This window comes from Alexandromys fortis, unplaced genomic scaffold, assembly GCF_014885135.2.
Source record: "Alexandromys fortis isolate MF-2015 unplaced genomic scaffold, M_Fortis_MF-2015_v1.1 scaffold_78, whole genome shotgun sequence".
Taxonomy (NCBI): domain Eukaryota; kingdom Metazoa; phylum Chordata; class Mammalia; order Rodentia; family Cricetidae; genus Alexandromys; species Alexandromys fortis.
The window spans coordinates 2,419,294-2,436,597 of NW_026067977.1; the positions used below are offsets into that span (position 1 = coordinate 2,419,294).

The window sequence follows — 17,304 nt, forward strand, 5'->3', positions numbered from 1 at the left end:
AGGACAAATACACACTTTCCAATTATCTGGGTACCCCATGACAAGATCTTCACTGTCTTGTACATCAGAGGTATTGAATGGGGGGGGTGAGTGAGTTATGAGTATATTCTAATACATTCATTTTTGTTGCATATGTATGCATATATATGTCCTTGTGTGTAGAACCCAGAGGACAACAACTCAGGCATGATCCCTTGGGTGTTATCCACATGTTTTTTTTCCTTCTGGTCTTTCTTTCTTTCTTTCTTTCTTTCTTTCTTTCTTTCTTTCCTTTGGTTTTTCAAGACAGGGTTTCTCTGTAACTTTTGGAGCCTGTCCTGGAACTAGCTCTTGTAGACCAGGCTGGCCTCAAACTCACAGAGATTCACCTGCTTCTGCCTCCCGTGTGCTGGGATTAAAGGCGTGTGCCACCACCGCCCGGCTTTTTTTCTGTTTTTTTGAGACAGGGTTTTTCTGTGTAGCTTTGGAGCCTGTTCTGGAACTCACTCTGTAGACCAGGCAGGCTGTCTTGGAACTCATAGAGATCAGCCTGCCTCTGCCTCCTGGGATTAAAGTGCTGGGATTAAAGGCATGTGCTACTACTGCCCAGGTCACATTTTTGTTTTTTAATGTGAGTTCTTGTTGACAGAGGTTTCTGTCCCACCATCTCCCACATTCGTTTAGTCCCAAATAATCACACAGATGTCTGCATTAATTACAAACTGATTGGCTAGTAAGAAGCCTGAGCTCCTTATAACTTATATTAGCCCGTATTACTTGTCTGTGTTAGCCCCGGGACTTGGTACCTTTTCCAGAAAGGCAGTCACATCTTGCTTGCTCTGTGTCTGGGTAATGACTGCAGACTGAAACTTTCCTCTTCCCATAATTCTCCATAATTCTCATGGTCACACCTCTACTTCCTGCCTGGTTGCCGTTGGCCCGCCTCTACTTCCTGCCTGGCTACTGGTCAATCAGCATTTTATTAAAAATAATACAAGTGACAGGATAAAAGACAATTGTCCCCAAGCAGGTTCTGGGGATTTACACAGGGAACACTTTACCAAACAAGCCATCCCCGCAATGTCTTCTTTTAGTATAGTATTTTGCTCCCATATAATTCAGCATGTCCTTTGGAGTTCTGGAATCGGCTGGTTGTTTCTTTGGACGTGGCTATCCAATCAAGATGCTGCTTGCACATCTCAAGCTCTAACCTTCATCATGATCCAGTAAGTACTAATCTCAGTCACCAAGCCTTTCTTACACTCACTTGGAGTGACCCCAAGGTCTGCTCCACCCACTTTATCCCTGTAGCTGCTTGGGTGGTCTTGCTTACTTCCATTTCCTGGATTTTTCAGCCATCCTGAGCCATGACTTCTTCAGTCTTCCAGAAAATCCCTTCATGCCTTAGCTGAGTGGTTTTTTAAAATACACAACCGTCAGCCACAGTTCCCTACTCCAACCCTTTAGGGGAGTCCCCTGGACCCAAGCCCAAGGCCCAGTCTTTCACCCTTCTAACTTCTGATTCTTTATTACAGATTCCCTTCTCGACAGTCTTCCCTCCAGGCCACCTAGAGCTGTCTGCCTTACGTACTGAGTCTTTCCCCCTCTGGGCCTCCGAAGGTGTGTTCCCAGGGCCTGTGATGGCCTCTGTATCTCCTCTGCCCCTATATTCTGTTCCATGGAATTCTGGGAGATGCTGGGCCCCATCCTGCCCAGCATCCCACCTCGTAACACAAGGGTTGGGGGCCTTCCTTGACCCCGTTTTCCAGTTATGCAGGGCTCATGCTAGTGTCCCCAAATAGACAACGAGCTCCTCAAACGGCCGTATCATCTGACTTTCTCTGTCTGTAATGAGTCACTTTAGCACTTTGCGTTTGGTAATATCGAATAAATATGGAGGCACTTGCATGGCGAATACTGTTTTAAAATAATAACAGTTCATTTTTACTGAGTGCTTTTGACATATGAGGCCTTCCGCTAAGTGCTTTACAAGAGCGACGTGGACATCTCACACTATCCTATTAAGCAGGGGTTATTTCCTTTTCGTATTAGATGAGCAAACTGAGGCACAGGGAGGTTAAGCAACCGGGGTTAAGGCCCCCAGCTAAGAAGTGGAGGCATCTGGGCAAGAGCCAAGGTTGTTTTCGGGGTCCAGATTCTGTACTAGAATGAAACACAATGTGGGGGTTCACTACAAAACCAAATGTAAGTCTCCAGCAAAGCGCTTTGCTATTGTTTATCGGGCAAAAAACGCGACCCTAGAGCCTGGGGTTTGGTAAGGGGCCACGGTGTGCGAACCCGGGGTTAACTTTCCATCAGCTCAGACCAGGTGGTCTGCAGCTGCGCACCGGCTCAGCCTTGGAGCTCCGGGGCGGTGGGCGGGGCGAACTGGGGGCGTGTCCCTATGAGGCCACCGCCCTCGGCCCTGCTAGCCACGCCGGGAGCTGCGGGCCAGGCCGGAGCTGGAGGGCGGGGCCTGGGGCGGGGCGGGAGCTGGGCAGCCCGAGCCGCTGCGGGAGGCGAGGAGGAAGCTGCGCGTCTTGGGAGGCGTGCGGGACACGTACTGGCAGACTATCGGCCGCTGGGAGCTGCGGGTCCCCGGGCGAGGTGAGCGCAGGCGGGCGCTGATCGGGTTTCGGGGGCGCGGGGAGCATGGCGTGGGGATCGGCGTCCCGCTCCGGGCCCAAGCCCCTTCCTCCGTTCAACCCGGCGTGCGCGGAGCGGGCTCGGCGGTCGGCGAGGGGAGTCCCGGGCCCCCTTCTTCTCGGTGCCTTTTCTTTGCCAGCGTCTCAGAATCAACCGCCGGGGAGGTAAAACAATAGCGGGCCACCTGGGACGCGGCGCGCCCCGGCTCCCACGGCCGGCGCCCCGAGTCGCGGCCCCATGCCAGCCCCGTGGCGACCCGCGCTGCCGAGGGTGGGGCTGCCCGCCGCGCCCCGCTCCGTGGACCGCGACGGGAAAAGCCCGCGAGTGAGAGGCATTTGGTGAAAGTGTTTTTGAGAACAATCATAATTGCCCTGCTCTGGGCGGGGAAACTGAGGCGTAGGGCACGGAAGGTAAGACTTGTACAAGGTCAGGATGCACACACGGGCTGCCCCTAGCCCTGGGAGGGGACCCGGGTGGCTCGGCCAACCCGGCGCTTCGGCCTCTCTTGGTTTTGCGGCGCTTGTGTTGGCCTTGGATAAACGTTTGCTGTGTTTGTTTTAGAAATCTGCCGGCTTTTGTGGGACCGCTCCCGGTCTACTGAATGCCAGCTTACTTCGTGTGCATCTGGAAGGTTTGGGGGCAGGTGACAGCACCGTGACCTATCACCATGGATGGAGATGGACTTTTCGATGAAGAAACCCGAAGTGTCTTTACCAGTCAGGGTGCTTTGACTGGCCAAGGTTTTGACAAAACCTACCTAGTTTCCTCCGGGGGATCCGAATGAGAGATCTCAGACACCTTCACTGAGAAAGCCAAGGACATTTCTGTATAATCAACGGATGAAAGCGTTTTCGCAGACTCTCTTTCCAACCGTTTTCCTTGAGGATTAATCCACCAGAATCCACAGTTCCGGTGGAGACTGCAAGGCACACAATGTGGCAGAAGCCTAGAGCGCCTTTGGAATCACTCTGGACCCTGCCTTTTTAGCCTGGAGGACTCTTCTTGCCTACGCCACTCCCCTCCCCTGCCCCCAACTCTCTCCTGCTGTCGTTGACTGGATCTCGTTTTCCCCGGTGAAGTTCTGTTTCCAAACTGTTCCCTGGAGCTATAAGTGGATTGGCAGTAATGAGAGATTAGGCGGTGGGAGAAGCACGGTGCCCTGTGCCGTGTCCTCTTCCTGCTGCGGCTGCCGAAATGAAGTGCTTTTTCCCAGTGCTGGGCTGTCTGGCTGTGCTGGGTAAGTGACTGCTGATCAGTTTTATGGCTGCTGTGAAAGTTTAGCCTGCTCCCATTGCTAATTCCTTGTGGTTCTCTCCCATCAACACTGGGCTCTGGGGGACAACAAGGGGTAGCCAGAGTGTGACAGAATGGATTCAAGTACCAAGAGGGTCCATTTCTGTCCCAGGAAGAATGGTGGAATACGGATTGTCCTTAAGCAGGAGTATTTACTGCCCTGGGCTTTTGGGTGAAGCCCCTGTGGCTTAGGGATTGGTGTGTGGGCTGAGGCTTCCAGGGTTTTCACTTTTGTGTTGGTCTACGTTGGTTCCAGGGAAGTTACAACATAATTCTCACCCTGTTGGGAGAGGTGGTTTGCTGAATGACGGTGCCTTTTCTTTTTGTTGTTTTTGGAGGGGGAAGTGGGAGTGGGTGGGCTGGGGGTTGAAGGGAGGCTTTGTCTTGCCAAAGAAGTCTGTAGGCTAAATGTGTTTGAAGACACTAGCCTTGTGTCTCAGTAGCAACGAAGCCCAGCTCATGGTCCTTGTAGGAGGTGAAGCTGGGGACCTTGGAACTGCCCCCCCAAAGGGTGTGTGAGGATTGGTTTTCATACCCTCAGAGGAAAGTCTGAAGGCTCAGAGTAGGAGGAAGAAACTGTGGTCTCAGAAGTGAGCCCTTGCCGCCTCTCTTAAGGCTCTCATCTCCACTGGAGATTTAACCACCCCCTTGTCCATTCTTGTGTTGCCTAGAGCACATCCCCACTGTGTATCTGTCAATGCGTCAGTTTATAATAAACTTGATAGCCGGCACCCAGCGCATTCCTTTACCACATCTTAGACCTGGAGGATGGACACACCCCCTACCTTCTGTTTGACTGTACCCTATGCATTCAGAGAAGTTGTCGGTGTTGGCCCTTTGCTTCTCTGTTCTAGGTGTCTTGAACTTTTAAGATTTATGCCTGGAGATTGTCTCTGAATTATCTGTGCCCTTACAAAAGTTGACAGGTGTGTGGAATGAGGGTGGACTTTGGAGTTAGAGACTCGAATTCCCATCTCAGCCTCATCTTGATTGACGTCTAAATCTCAATAAAACATCCTAAGTCTGCAATTAAGAGATGTAAGATGTCCTTAAAAAAATCTTGACTGCCTTGCACCGTGTTTGAAACTCATAATCAGTGTGTTCATTCGGTGGTGAATGAACTTGGGTACTTAAAGGCTGATGTCTTTAAGGCATCTTCTTAAAAATCTTGAGATTCGGGCAGCCACCTCAGAGCAGCGACAGCAGATTCTCCTCCGGTGTGGGAGTGGAGTCTTCGGCTGAACTGAGGAACGAGTGTGTGAGTCTGTAAGTGCCAGCCCTTGCCTGCCTAGTGCACTTATGCACAAGCGTGCACACCTCTGGCTGGCCGAGAGTTTAGTCCCTTTGTGCTGTTGCTGGGATGCAGGATCCCCAGGTCTCCTGTGTGCTCAGGTACAGGAAAGGAAGCAGGTCGGTTTCCCTTGGCTGGTTTCTTTGACTGTGTTTGTAGGTGTTGTGCGGGATCTGTCATTGTGTCTCAGCTTGAATCAGCAGTTAGTAATTCATGGAGACTGGAGGCTACAAACAGCCCCACCCCCACTCCTGCCCCACTTCCCAGGCATGGGTGTATGGTTGTGGGGATGGATGGGTGGGACTCAGGACAGAAGGAGCCACCAATGGGAAAATGGAACTATGACATTAGTACCCTCCCTCCCTCCCTCCCTCCCTCCCTCCCTCCCTCCCTCCCTCCCTCCCTCCCTCCCTCCCTCCCTCCCTCCCTCTGTTTGAGCTGTTGAAGAGATGTGAGGCTCCCTGCTGGTCCCTCCTGCTGCTCGCTCTCCCTTTTTGGCAGGGAGCTGGGACCCTGGCACCCAGTGAGTGCTGCCATCTTCCCTGCACCCTGGCCCTAGTGTACAAAGAGGAACTCTGGAGGAAGCTGAGTCTCCTGGTGGCTGTAAAAGGCACCTGGGGTGGAAGGCCGCATGTGTGTGAAAGTGGAGACATTTGGAACTGTGGAGCTCTGTCTTAACCTGGGAGAAGCACACGTCAGTCTTCTTTCCCGCTGGCCACCTGGTGTGGTCCTCTTAGTGTGTCAGCATTCTTGCTGTGTAATGTGGATCAATGTGAATTTAAAACAGCAAAGAATCCAGCGGTTTGGAGCCCGTGTTGGAGACATGCCTAGAATAAAACTGTATAAAAGTTGAGTCCGGTTTAGTGCTTGTGAGACTGACAGAGGACCAGCTTCCAGAACCGGCGATTTGAGCTAGAAAATCCTGTGACCGTCTGTGCTGGGGACCACAGGGCGAACTGTGAGGTGTGTGACCTTCCGGCCTGCACATTTCTGCTCCAGTCCTTTGCCAGGGTGTGGAGTTTGGTTCAGGGTCCTCTTATTTATTTATTTTGGTTTTTTGAGACAGGGTTTCTCTGTAGCTTTAGAGCCTGTCCTGGATCTTGCTCTGTAGACCAGACTGGCCTCAAACTCACAGAGATCCGCCTGCCTCTGCCTCCTGAGTGCTGGGATTAAAGGTGTGCGCCACCACCGCCTGGCAGGTTTCTCTTTTATTGCCTGCTCAGGACACCGATAATGCAAGTGTCTGTCCCTATTCTTCTGACTGCCCAGTGTTCTGTTCTTTTGCTGTCCCCCGTGGCTCTTCCAGTGTGCAGCCATTGGCTGCTACCACTGTTTCGTGTCGCTTCCAAAGGCATCTTAGGCCTGGTCTGGTGAACAGCAGCATCTCCGCTGACAGGAATGGATGGTGCCAGAGGGTCAGAAGATGCGGGGGGGCTCATCTGAGTGTGAAGAAGAGGGGATGGGGTGGGAGAGATGGGGTGATTGACAGTGGCAGTGGCATAAGAGAAGAAAGTAGGGGTTATGTCTTCTTAAAGGGGAAGAGGCCACTCCGGAAATATGCATGTCAGCTGTAAACACAGAAAGCACGGTTCAGTTTTGTGTACCATGAAGACTTACACCTCCCAGACCAGTGTGGATGTTGCAGGTACGATGAAGTAGCTTTGGAAGGGTTAGTGAGAAACGCGGGAGATGAGCCACCGGCATGCACACAAAGCATCAGGAGGGTTAGCAGAGGGTTAGCGGGCATTGTGTTCTCCAGTGCACACACACACACACACGATTCGTAGGGTTTGGAAAGCTTTGTGCTAGAGCAGGGTGGGATGAACTTCCACTCACTTCCAGTTATTAGGGAGAGGCCAGAGGGTGCTTCCAAAAGAGATGGCAGGAAACTTTGATGTACTGATAGGCATGAACTCAGAGGCAGGAGCGTGGTGATCAAAGACAGAGGAGAAGGAGGGAGCAGATGACAGAGGAGGGGTTGACATCATTCAGGGCAGGGTTCTAAAGCAGGGAAGGGCATCGTGATTGATGGATGATGAGCCAGCACTACTGTTCTTAGACTGTTGGAAGGGTGGTACCATCAGAGAAGGTGCTGGAGAAAGGGGTTCTTGTCGGGCGGACTGGCCTGGCCAGGACGCCTCTTTGGTAGTCTGCCTTGCATCAGAACAAAATGCCTGGCATAACTAACCTAGGAAAAGTTCCTTTGGGCCTTACAGCTTTAGGGGTTGGCTCTATTGCTTTGGGGCAGAGAGCGCATCATGGTGCCGAAGCAGTGGGCCAGGCAGAACCACTCACCTCGTTGCCAGGGATGTAAAAGGAGGGGCAGGAACTGGGTCCTACTGTGCTTTTTAAGGGCAAACTCTCAGTGACCCAAAGACTTCCCATCAGGCCCCAGCTCTGAACGGTGCCTTCTTCTCTCAATACCGCCTCCCTGTGGCCCAAACCTTTGGATGTATAGGGGTCATCCATCCCAACAATAGCATCTTTAGACTGTAAAAGCGGTTTGAGTCACCTGTCTGTACCCAGGGCTGTGCTCTGCCCCTTTTGCTATACTGTCCATTGCAGCAGGGCTCCAGTTATTGCTATAGCAACAGTAATCCCAGCTCTGTAAACTCCAGTCCTGAGGTGAACCAAGCCTAACCCTCGGTCCTCAAGGCCACCTCAGGCAATAGGTACCATACATTCCCATCCTTTCATCGATGGGGGTGTTGAAGTCCAAGGAGATGAAGTAACTTGCCTAAAATGGATTTCTGGCGAGGTTAATGTGTTGCCCAGTATTTGGGCCCCAGGCTCCTTCAGGCTTGTTTCCTGTGCATGGCATTTACTCTGAGTATTACCTCAGGGTCCAGTATGGCCATTCTGGCTCCGGCCGACAGGAGGGAGGAAAGGATTAACGAAGGATTCGAGATGAATCTTGGACGTTAACGATACTTATCGGAAGGTATGAATATTTCTTCTCATTGGCTTGAACTTGGGCACAGTGGCCATACTTAACTGCAAGAACAGCTGGGAAATGTGTGCATTCTAAGTGCAGGGGTCGTGCTTAAAACCTAGGCTTATATTGCCTTAAGGGGACGGCAGGCTTTGATGGACAAATATCGGCCTCTGCCATAGCCACAAACTTTTAAGTGGCAGAGTATGGCGCTGAAACCAGGACTGTCAGTTCCAAATCCAGGGTTCTGCTAGCAGACAAGCAGGCCCTTCTGAGAGCGAGGCCCAGACTCTGGCCAATAAGGAGCCTTATTGGGAAGACATGAGCTAGACGAACCAACAGTTGTTGCAGAGGAAGCAGCAGAAGCCAGCATATAATTACAGAGAGCATGTGTGGCGTTCGCAGTGAGTACTGTGTTTATAGGGTGTGCGCCAACACTTCCCGCAGTGCGGCCTTCAGTATGAAGGCTTAAGGATGGTCTCTACACGAGCCCCCAGGACTATTCTGGGCTTCCCAGAACCAAGGAAGAAGCAGTTCAGTTAATTTTTGGTGAGTGGCTTCAAAGATGGGTATACATGTTTTAGTTGGGTTTGCTTTGCAATGCTGGCAGTGGACCCCGGGATCCATGGTACCCTAGGTACCTTAATTACCATTGAGCTATGTTCCCAGCCCTCATAAAGTAAATACTGGTTTCCTATTGGCTACCACGGCACAGTTGAAAGTGCGGAAGGAATTTTACTCTAGAACAGCAGTTGTTCTCAGCCTGGGGGTCGTATATCAGATGTTTACACTATGACTCATAAGACTAACAAAATGGCAGTTATGACGTAATAATGAAATAATTGTATGGTTGGGCATCACCGCCACACAAAGAATTGTATTACAGGGTTGCAGCATTAGGAAAGTTGAGAACCACCGTCTAGGAAGAGCTGGAAGTAGTCAGGGTCTGGTTTTGAACCAAGTGTTGCTGTTTGTGGCGTTCAAGCCTTCAGTCTACCAGGCGGGGGTTCTGGATCTTCTCTGTTCCCTTGGTGAGTCCTTTTGGCAGTCTGGTAATCCTAAGCATAGCGTTTAAAAATGCATAAATGAAAGGAAATCAATTCTATTGAAATAGAACTATCAAAATATTTAAAAAGAACTATGTGATCTAGTAGCATGCCTCTTTAATAACACATTAGCCCAGCAGCTCCTAATGTTGAATCCAGTAAGCATCAGTGTTGTGATAGAGATGGGTGTGGGGTATTTTGAGACTGCATCGACTTCATTGATAGAGTGTGGTGATTTCTACTTGGAGAATCAGTGACACTAGAAACATTACTGGGGAATCAAAGGTTCACTTAGAGGCTAATGAGAATAAAGACGTGATTCCCCCGTCTTCAGGTTTCCATACCTCCTGGATTCCTCCACAGAAGGTTAGGGTTCAATAGCAAGCCCAAAAAGTTGTGGCGGTTGGGGGGAGAAACCTCAAATATTCCCTTTTTTATTTTCGTGACAGGGTCTCCCTGTATAACAGTCCTGGCTCTCCTGGAACTAGGTCTTGTAGACCAGGCTGGCCTTGAACTCACAGAGATCTGCCTGCCTCTGCCTCCCGAGTGCTGGGATTAAAGGACTGCGCCACTACCACTCTGCTCTGCCAGAAACTCGAATATTCTAATTCTTAAATGTTGGCTTTTCCAGTTAAGTAAGTTTAGATCACTTGCGTATGGAAGCGTCCTTGAGGTTAAAGGCTCTAATGCGGCATCTTTCCCAGTGTTTAGAGTGGACGGTGTGGAGGGGTGGGCAGCAGGCAGCAGTTACAGTGATGGGGCATGGGGGTGACATTTTAGGGACTCAGGAAATGACTCCGTGACCTGAAGTTGAAGTAGAAGCTTCCAGTTTAGGTGGATGGTGCTAGAAAGAGGATTGTTGTAGACTGTTGTGAATTTGGGATTTGGACTTAGAATCCAGAGCTCAGTCTGCTCTCATTCACCGGGGAATCTGACACTGGAGGAAGGGCTCCCGGAGAGAACTGTGGCCTGTGGTGCTTCCTGGCCGCGGGTGTGCCCCCCCCCATGTTCAGCTTCCTTTGGGAGTCCCTCACTTCCACAAGCAGGCACCTGCTTCTTTTCCACTTCCCAGTGAAGTGAAGCATGGCTCTTGCTTGTAAAACGTTGATTTTTCAATTTAAGAAAATTTAGGGCACCTGTGTGTGAATGCCCCCTGATTATCAAAGAAATGAGCAGTTACATAAAAATCCAGCTTGTAGTTGTCAAAATCACATGTTGCCAAATTCCCTCACCAAAAACCCTTTATTAAGTGACTAATTGTGAACCACAGAGGCAGGTACTCAACAAAGACCTGAGCAGCGGACCTCCCTTAACCCCAAAGTGGAGTTTGTTTTCATTGTTCAGCTCCGCCTTCAGAAGGGCAGCACTCACAAGCTGGCGGTGTTTTCTCCGGTTTAGTTTTCAAGCAGTTGTCCACCCAGTCTCTCTGTTTTTATTTTTTAATTTTTGGGATCTATAATTATAGTAGCAAGGAGAGAATGATGAGCCTGGGGCCCTGCATGATCCTAGATTGAATTATGTTAGCTCTCCCCGGCTGGAAGGTGGTCAGATGCATTTTAAAAAGGTTTATAATCCGGCTTTATACTAACGAGCGTTCAGGCGGAGTCTCTGCCCAGCCCTTTAATTAAGTTCACCAGATAGTGTCTTCTCCGCCAGCCGGGTGACCGCATACACCCAGCCCTCTAGGACAGCGGTTCTCATCCTGTGGGTCGTGACACTTGGGGTGGGGGACGAACAACCCTTTCATGGGGCCATATACCTGATATTTACATTACGATTCATAACAGTAAAGTCGCAATGAAATAGTTTATGGCTGGGGGTCATCGCAGCGTGAGGAACTGTATTAAAGGGTCACAGTGTTAGGAGGATTGAGAACCACTGCTCTTGGATGTGATAATCAAAGGCCACCAGAGAAACAAAAGGTAAATTGATAGACAAATAGACTGGCCAATACTGATATCACACACTCTTCGAGGAGGGGTGTCTGTTGGGGGGGCATGGAGCGAGAACAGCAAAGAGACTGCAGGCGAGGAAGATGTTGGAGAAGCTGGTCACTGGTCCATCTGCAAGTGCCTTCTGCTTTCTGGAGCAGCTTAAATTTTAGACATTTTTCTAAATGACATTTCTGGCAGGATTTGGGGACTTCTAGGAGGGCGGGGAAGATTGTCAGTGAGCCAGGTCCTCCTGGTTGGTAAGAATTGGAGCAGACAGTTGGTCTGAAAACTGGGTTTTGGGGTCAGAGACAGGTGGCAGAGAAAGTTGTCAGTGGGAATTCTGGAGGATCCCTGGGAGAAATGGTGGCTGAGCTCCCAGGCTCCCGAGGTGGAGGGATCCAGAGATAAAGATGGGAAGCTGCACGCCTGCTCTCAAAGTTCTCAGTTCTCTGTATTCATCTCCTGATAATCAGAGAAGCAGCAGCCCACAGAGCTGGGGATCCAAAGAAGTCAGTGTCCCCCTCCTCCCCAGCCCCCAGTTTGCTGGCGCTCATTGTTCTCGTTATTACAACAGGGGGAAATATCACCCACCTGACCCTGGTCATGCGCTCCTTCTGCGGTGCTTCTCCGCTGTTTGCCCAGGCTTGCCTTGAGTTGGTGTTACTTTTGCTTGCAGATCAGTTTTTGCCTATGACACCATTGTCTGATACTCCATAGTGTTGTCTGCTGACATCCCTTGCGCTGGTGACCTCTGCTCCCCGCAGGGCCTGGGTCTCGAGGCAGGCTTCCAACCTCCACTTCTCAAGGGCCTGGTCTGGCATTCCCTGGTCCCCGAGAGCTATCCATTTTGAAAGCTTTTTCTCAGAGACACTGCCCATTAAGTCATAATTAGTGTGCCTTTCCTATGTGATAATCAGCACGATAGCTGACTTTCATATGCTCCTGCTGCCAGGCTTGTGCTGTGGGTTGCAAAAGTGGGTGAAGTTCACACACACCTGTGTGCTGGAGTGTTGGCACCTTGGTCCTGGTCTGGGGGTGGCAGCATTCTCAAGTGTTTTGACTTATCCAAGGTGGCCAGCTTCCTGACCACAAGTGGCAGCTTGAGGCCACTGGGACCTCGGGTAACTCAACGGTGTGCGTTCCTTATTTACATTACTAACCTTGGCTGATTTAGTCAGGAAGCACTTTCAGTGGAGAGCTGGGAGGAGCCTGGAGCTGAGCTTAGCACTCAGTGCTGCAGGTCAAGCTGCTCCTGCCCAGCCCCGCCCTGCCCCGCCCCGAGGACTCTCACACTGTTTGCTAAAAGACTTCTAGAGAATGTACACATTGTGTAATCAAAACACAGAGTCAGACTCCTTAAATGTGTGTATTGTATCAGTCCAAAGAGAAAGCCAAGAGAGAAAGGGAAAAAAGACTTCCAGAGAATGAAATGTCACAATCTCTTAGGTAAGCCCTGCCTACAGGAAATGTAGAGGTTTTTTTTTTTTTTTTAAATTTTTCTTTTAAGACAGCATTTGGTTTGAATGAAGTCATAATTTAAAGCAGTTAATAAAGTGCTGTAGGCTAGAGTATTCTATAACAGTAAGATGATGAGAAACTGGTTTTAATTTAGATGATAGCGTATATTTACTTTATTATTTTTTAATTTTGAGGCTTTTGTTTTTTGGCAGAGGTAGCAAGAGAACTGTCATAAGATCTATAGGAAGTAGGGATGGGGACTGGCTCAGTGGAAGAGCTCGGCTTTGCCAGCAGGGTGACTGGATGTCATTCCTAACATTGAAAAAAAGAGGAAAGGGGAAAATAGAGATTCCAATGTGCAGACTCCTGTCTGTGCCTCACACCCCTTACTGATATATCTTCCTCATGATTAGTATATAGTCTCGCAGACACTTGTGCGTGGATACTCGGATGCACATCTTTCTGACGGAAATGGAGGCACACAGAACATTCTGTTCCGCGACGTGGTTTTTAAGGGGTGATTTACCTCACTTCTTTTTTTCAGGCTTAATTTTATAGTCATATCAGAACTGATTTGCTTATTTTATAGCTAGCTGAAGCTGTAATTTGTAAAGTCACCGGGGAATCGTGAACTCATTCAGTAGCTATACAACAGAATAATTTCGTCTCCCCATCATCAGGCAACCAAGAGTCATAATAAAACCCTGGCCTTGAATGTTAGTGTATTTAATGAGGATAATTGACTTGTTTATTCTGAATATTTTCTCTGAGAAACACATAAATTGACAAATTAAGCACATTCATGTTTTACTGACCAGCTTGTCACAATGTTGAAATTCTGTTAGATTATAAACAAAACCCATGGAGAATTTAAGGAGACAGCCATAAACGGTGGGGTTTGTGTCTGACTCAACCCGACATTCTTGTTTGTTCGTGGACTGGAAAAGAACTGAGTTTTCCATTTCCACGCAATTCCCCCAACTCACAGTGAAGGTAACTAGCCTGCAGGCTGGGGGTGGGAGTGGAGCCACTCCAGGAAGATAACCTTCCCCTGCTGCCTGCAGTGCCGGTTACCCCTCAGAGGATGGGTTTCTTCTCAGCCTCTTTGCTATGGCTTCCCAGAGCCTGGCCCACCTTTCTCTCCACTGCCTTTCCAAAGTAGCTGCTATTTGGGGAGATGGTTGTTGAATTCCCATCTCAGAGTGGAGACTCTTAGGCTGCAGAGTCTGACCTCCTGCCGCCCTTCCGGAGACCACCAGAGGAGCTCTTCTCTTAGAATCTACTTTAAGACTTCCCAAAACCTTTTATCCATTCACCCAGGAAATATTTGAGTGTCTACTCCAAGTGCTCATTGTTCTGTTATCTCAAATGCCTCGGAATTAAAAGTTAACGCCATGACGAACAGTCTAAGCATTCACCTGATAAGTATTTTTAATCTTTAATAAATAGGGGGATTAATTAAAAACCCTGATACAAAGGGTCTTTCTCCACCTGTCTCCCTTCCCCTCCCTCTCCTGTCCCTTAAGGTAAGTCTGTTTTCTGGCTGTCACTTTGACATCCTTTCTTTCTTTCTTTTTTTTTTTTTAAATCCTCAGTTCTTTGATGGCCGTGGATTACTGATACCCAGGGCAGCCCATGACAAAGGACCTTTAGGGAAAGGATTTAGAATATTGCCCATGTGGGGAGATGAAAGTAATAGATGGTACAGAGAAAATTCTTTCCGTTGGAAATATGCAAGTATCCTGAGCACTGGATTTGTGGGCTATTCCCGTTGACTGCTGGGATGCTGTCTGGATACGAGGATTGACTGTTGTCATTGACTGTTGGAGATGCTGTCTGGATACGGGAATTGACTGTTGTCATTGCCTGCTGGGATGCTGTTATGAGGACTGACTGTTGTTACTGACTGTTGGGGATGCTGTCTGGATATAGGGATTGGCTGTTGGGGATGCTGTCTGGATTACGGGGATTGACTGTTGTCATTGCCTGCTTGGGTGCTGTTTGATTATGAGGACTGACTGTTGTCATCGACTGTTAGAGATGCTGTCTGGATATAGGGATTGACTGTTGTTATTGACTGTTGGGGATGCTGTCTGGATATGGGGATTGACTGTTGTCTTTGACTGTTGGGGTTGCTGTCTGGATACAGGGACCAGCTGTTATTGCCTTTTGGGATTGCTGTCTGGATACAGGGACCGACTGTTGGTATTGATTATTGGGGATGCTATCTGAATACGGGAATTGACTGTTGTCATTGCCTGCTAGGATATTGTTCGGTTATGAGGACTGACTGTTCTTATTGACTGTTGGGGATGCTATCTGGATGTGAGGACTGACAGTTGTCATTGACTGTTGGAGATGCTGTCTGGATACGGGAATTGACTCTTGTCATTGCCTGCTGGGATGCTGTTATGAGGACTGACTGTTGTCATCGACTGTTGGGGATGCTGTCTGGATGTGAGGACTGACTGTTGTCATCGACTATTGGGGTTGCTGTCTGGATACAGGAATTGACTGTTGTCATTGCCTGCTGGGATGCTGTCTGGATATAGGGATTGACTGTTGTCATTGACTATAGGGGATGCTATCTGGATATAGGGATTGACTGTTGGGGATGCTGTCTGGATATAGGGATTGACTGTTGGGGATGCTGTCTGGATATAGGGATTGACTGTTGTCATTGACTATTGGGGATGCTGTCTGGATATGGGGATTGACTGTTGTCATTGACTATTGGGGATGCTGTCTGGATATGGGGATTGACTGTTGTCATTGACTATTGGGGATGCTGTCTGGATACAGGGACCGGCTGTTGCTATTGATTATTGGGGATGCTATCTGGATATGGGGACTAACGGTTGTTATTGACTCTTGGGGATACTGTCTTTCTTGGGGAACTGGGAGTTTAGCCTTTGACTCTGAATTTCTAGGAAACGAGAATAAGAGAAATAGAAAAAGGGCACACTTCCCATTGGATAGGAGATGGTGTCCACACCAGGCTTTCTCCTTGTATTGGAGTTTTGGTGATAAAGCTGATTGGGCTTCTTTGCCTTCCATTTGTCCCCTGTCACCATGCGGGGTGACTTCTGTCAAGGAGTCCATAGCCCAGGCCACACCACTGCTGGGCCCCACCCTTACTAGGCATCCTACAGCCTTGGTGGTGACTCTGAGAAGGCATACCTCTACACTCTTCTTCTGAGATCTTGTTGGCCTCCAGGGGAGCCAGGGACTTCTCCCTCCTCCAGTAATCTTTAAGTCTGCAGGTTCAAGCTGGTTATAATCTGTGCCTGGTGGACATGGCTGTGGTCCAGCGCAGGCAGCTGCTGCCCCTGAGAGCTCTGCACTAGCCCCGCTTTCTCGCTATGAGCAGTGCTTCCCTGAGGCTGTTCTGGTTTTCCTCGTTGGTTTTGTTTGGCAGTGGTTCTGCCTTGGTCTGAGAATTCTGATGCGCAGATGCACGTACGCACTTGTTATTTGGGGAGGGGGGTGGTATTCCGCATCTGTTCCAGGCTTAGCCCCAAACTAGACAGCCCTTTCTGACTCTGCTTAGAGATGATTTGCTGAGCAGTTTTATATTGTCTTCTGGTATTTGGGAATGAAACACTGCAGACCGAACAGTCCTGTGGGCCTGTGGTATCGCACTGTTAAGACAAAGCAAGATCCTATTCGAGCACCCTGCTTGGCTCTTTTCCTGTCCCTCCCTGGGAATAGTGATGGTCTCTGGCTAGGAGACTAGAACAGTAGGCTTCTGGGAAGGAGAAGGCAAAACCAGAACTAATGTGTCCCTAGACTTGAATTTATTTTGAAAGAATCCCGGCAGATTTCCCGCGCAGTCTTCTTAATTATAGAGGTAAATTATTCTAGAGGTGAGGAAAAGGCTGGTGGTGGCCTTGTGGGAGGAGAGTGAAGGTGTGGCAGAAGGGCTGGAAAATTCCCCTAACATCGGCTCTGTTGTGCTTAGAACATCTCAGGAGATAAACTCTTTCCTCTCTTACCCCACCGCAGAGGATCTGCAGTTTCCCATATTTGGCTTTTGGGGAGAACAGGGCCTCATTTGGGGGTAGATCTCGCTTCCATCTCTGCTATCTGTGTTTGGCGGGGAAGGAGTGAACCCAGGAGCCTGGCAGTGCTGCTGAACACATGGTTCCTGTGCATCCTCCCTGTCACTGTCATTCAGCTCCCGTCCTGGAGCTGCTGCTGTGCCCATCAGGAATCCGACTCCTGTTTCCTTCTGCATATTTCCCCCTCTGCCAGTGTGTAAGCATTCAGCTTTAATCAAGGAGCCTTTTACTCTGTGATCTGTGGCAGGGATGACTGAAGTCACGGAGAGGATTTTAAGTAACTAATCTCTTAAGACATTCAAAACATAATCTCCCCAGCCCATGAGCATCCTGCCTGCATCTGGGAGATTTGAAGGGTTCTGCAGAGGAGGACGGATGGGCCCTGGTATTCTTTGGAAAGGCCTGGTGTCTTTCTAGCCGGCAGCAGGTTTTTGTGTGTCCCTGGCACAGGGACAAGGCCCTATGTTCATTTGCCATGTCAAGAGAGTTCAGGATGCCCCGTGAATGTGACCAGTGTGTTACTAAGTCTCCACGCTGATACTCAGAACAATAAGAAGCCAAACTGGAGTGAAGATCTCTTCCTGGCTCACTCATGATTCTGCACTGTGTGTCTGGAGCTGGCTCAGGGAGCTGCTGCAAAAGCCATCTGAGACCCGCTGCCCAC

At 49.4% G+C, this 17,304-nt stretch overlaps 1 protein-coding gene across 3 annotated transcripts in view; it reads left to right on the forward strand.

The window, feature by feature from the left end:
• The first annotated feature begins 2,437 nt into the window (after window positions 1-2,437).
• Window positions 2,438-17,304, forward strand: part of Igsf3 (immunoglobulin superfamily member 3) — a 90,772-nt gene continuing 75,905 nt past the window's right edge. For all 3 annotated transcript variants that reach the window (XM_050157557.1, XM_050157558.1, XM_050157559.1), the window contains exons 1-2: window positions 2,438-2,586; window positions 3,187-3,862. In XM_050157557.1, coding sequence (XP_050013514.1) covers window positions 3,820-3,862 — 43 coding nt within the window. In that variant the 5' untranslated portion in view covers window positions 2,438-2,586; window positions 3,187-3,819. The remainder of the gene's footprint in view (window positions 2,587-3,186; window positions 3,863-17,304) is intronic.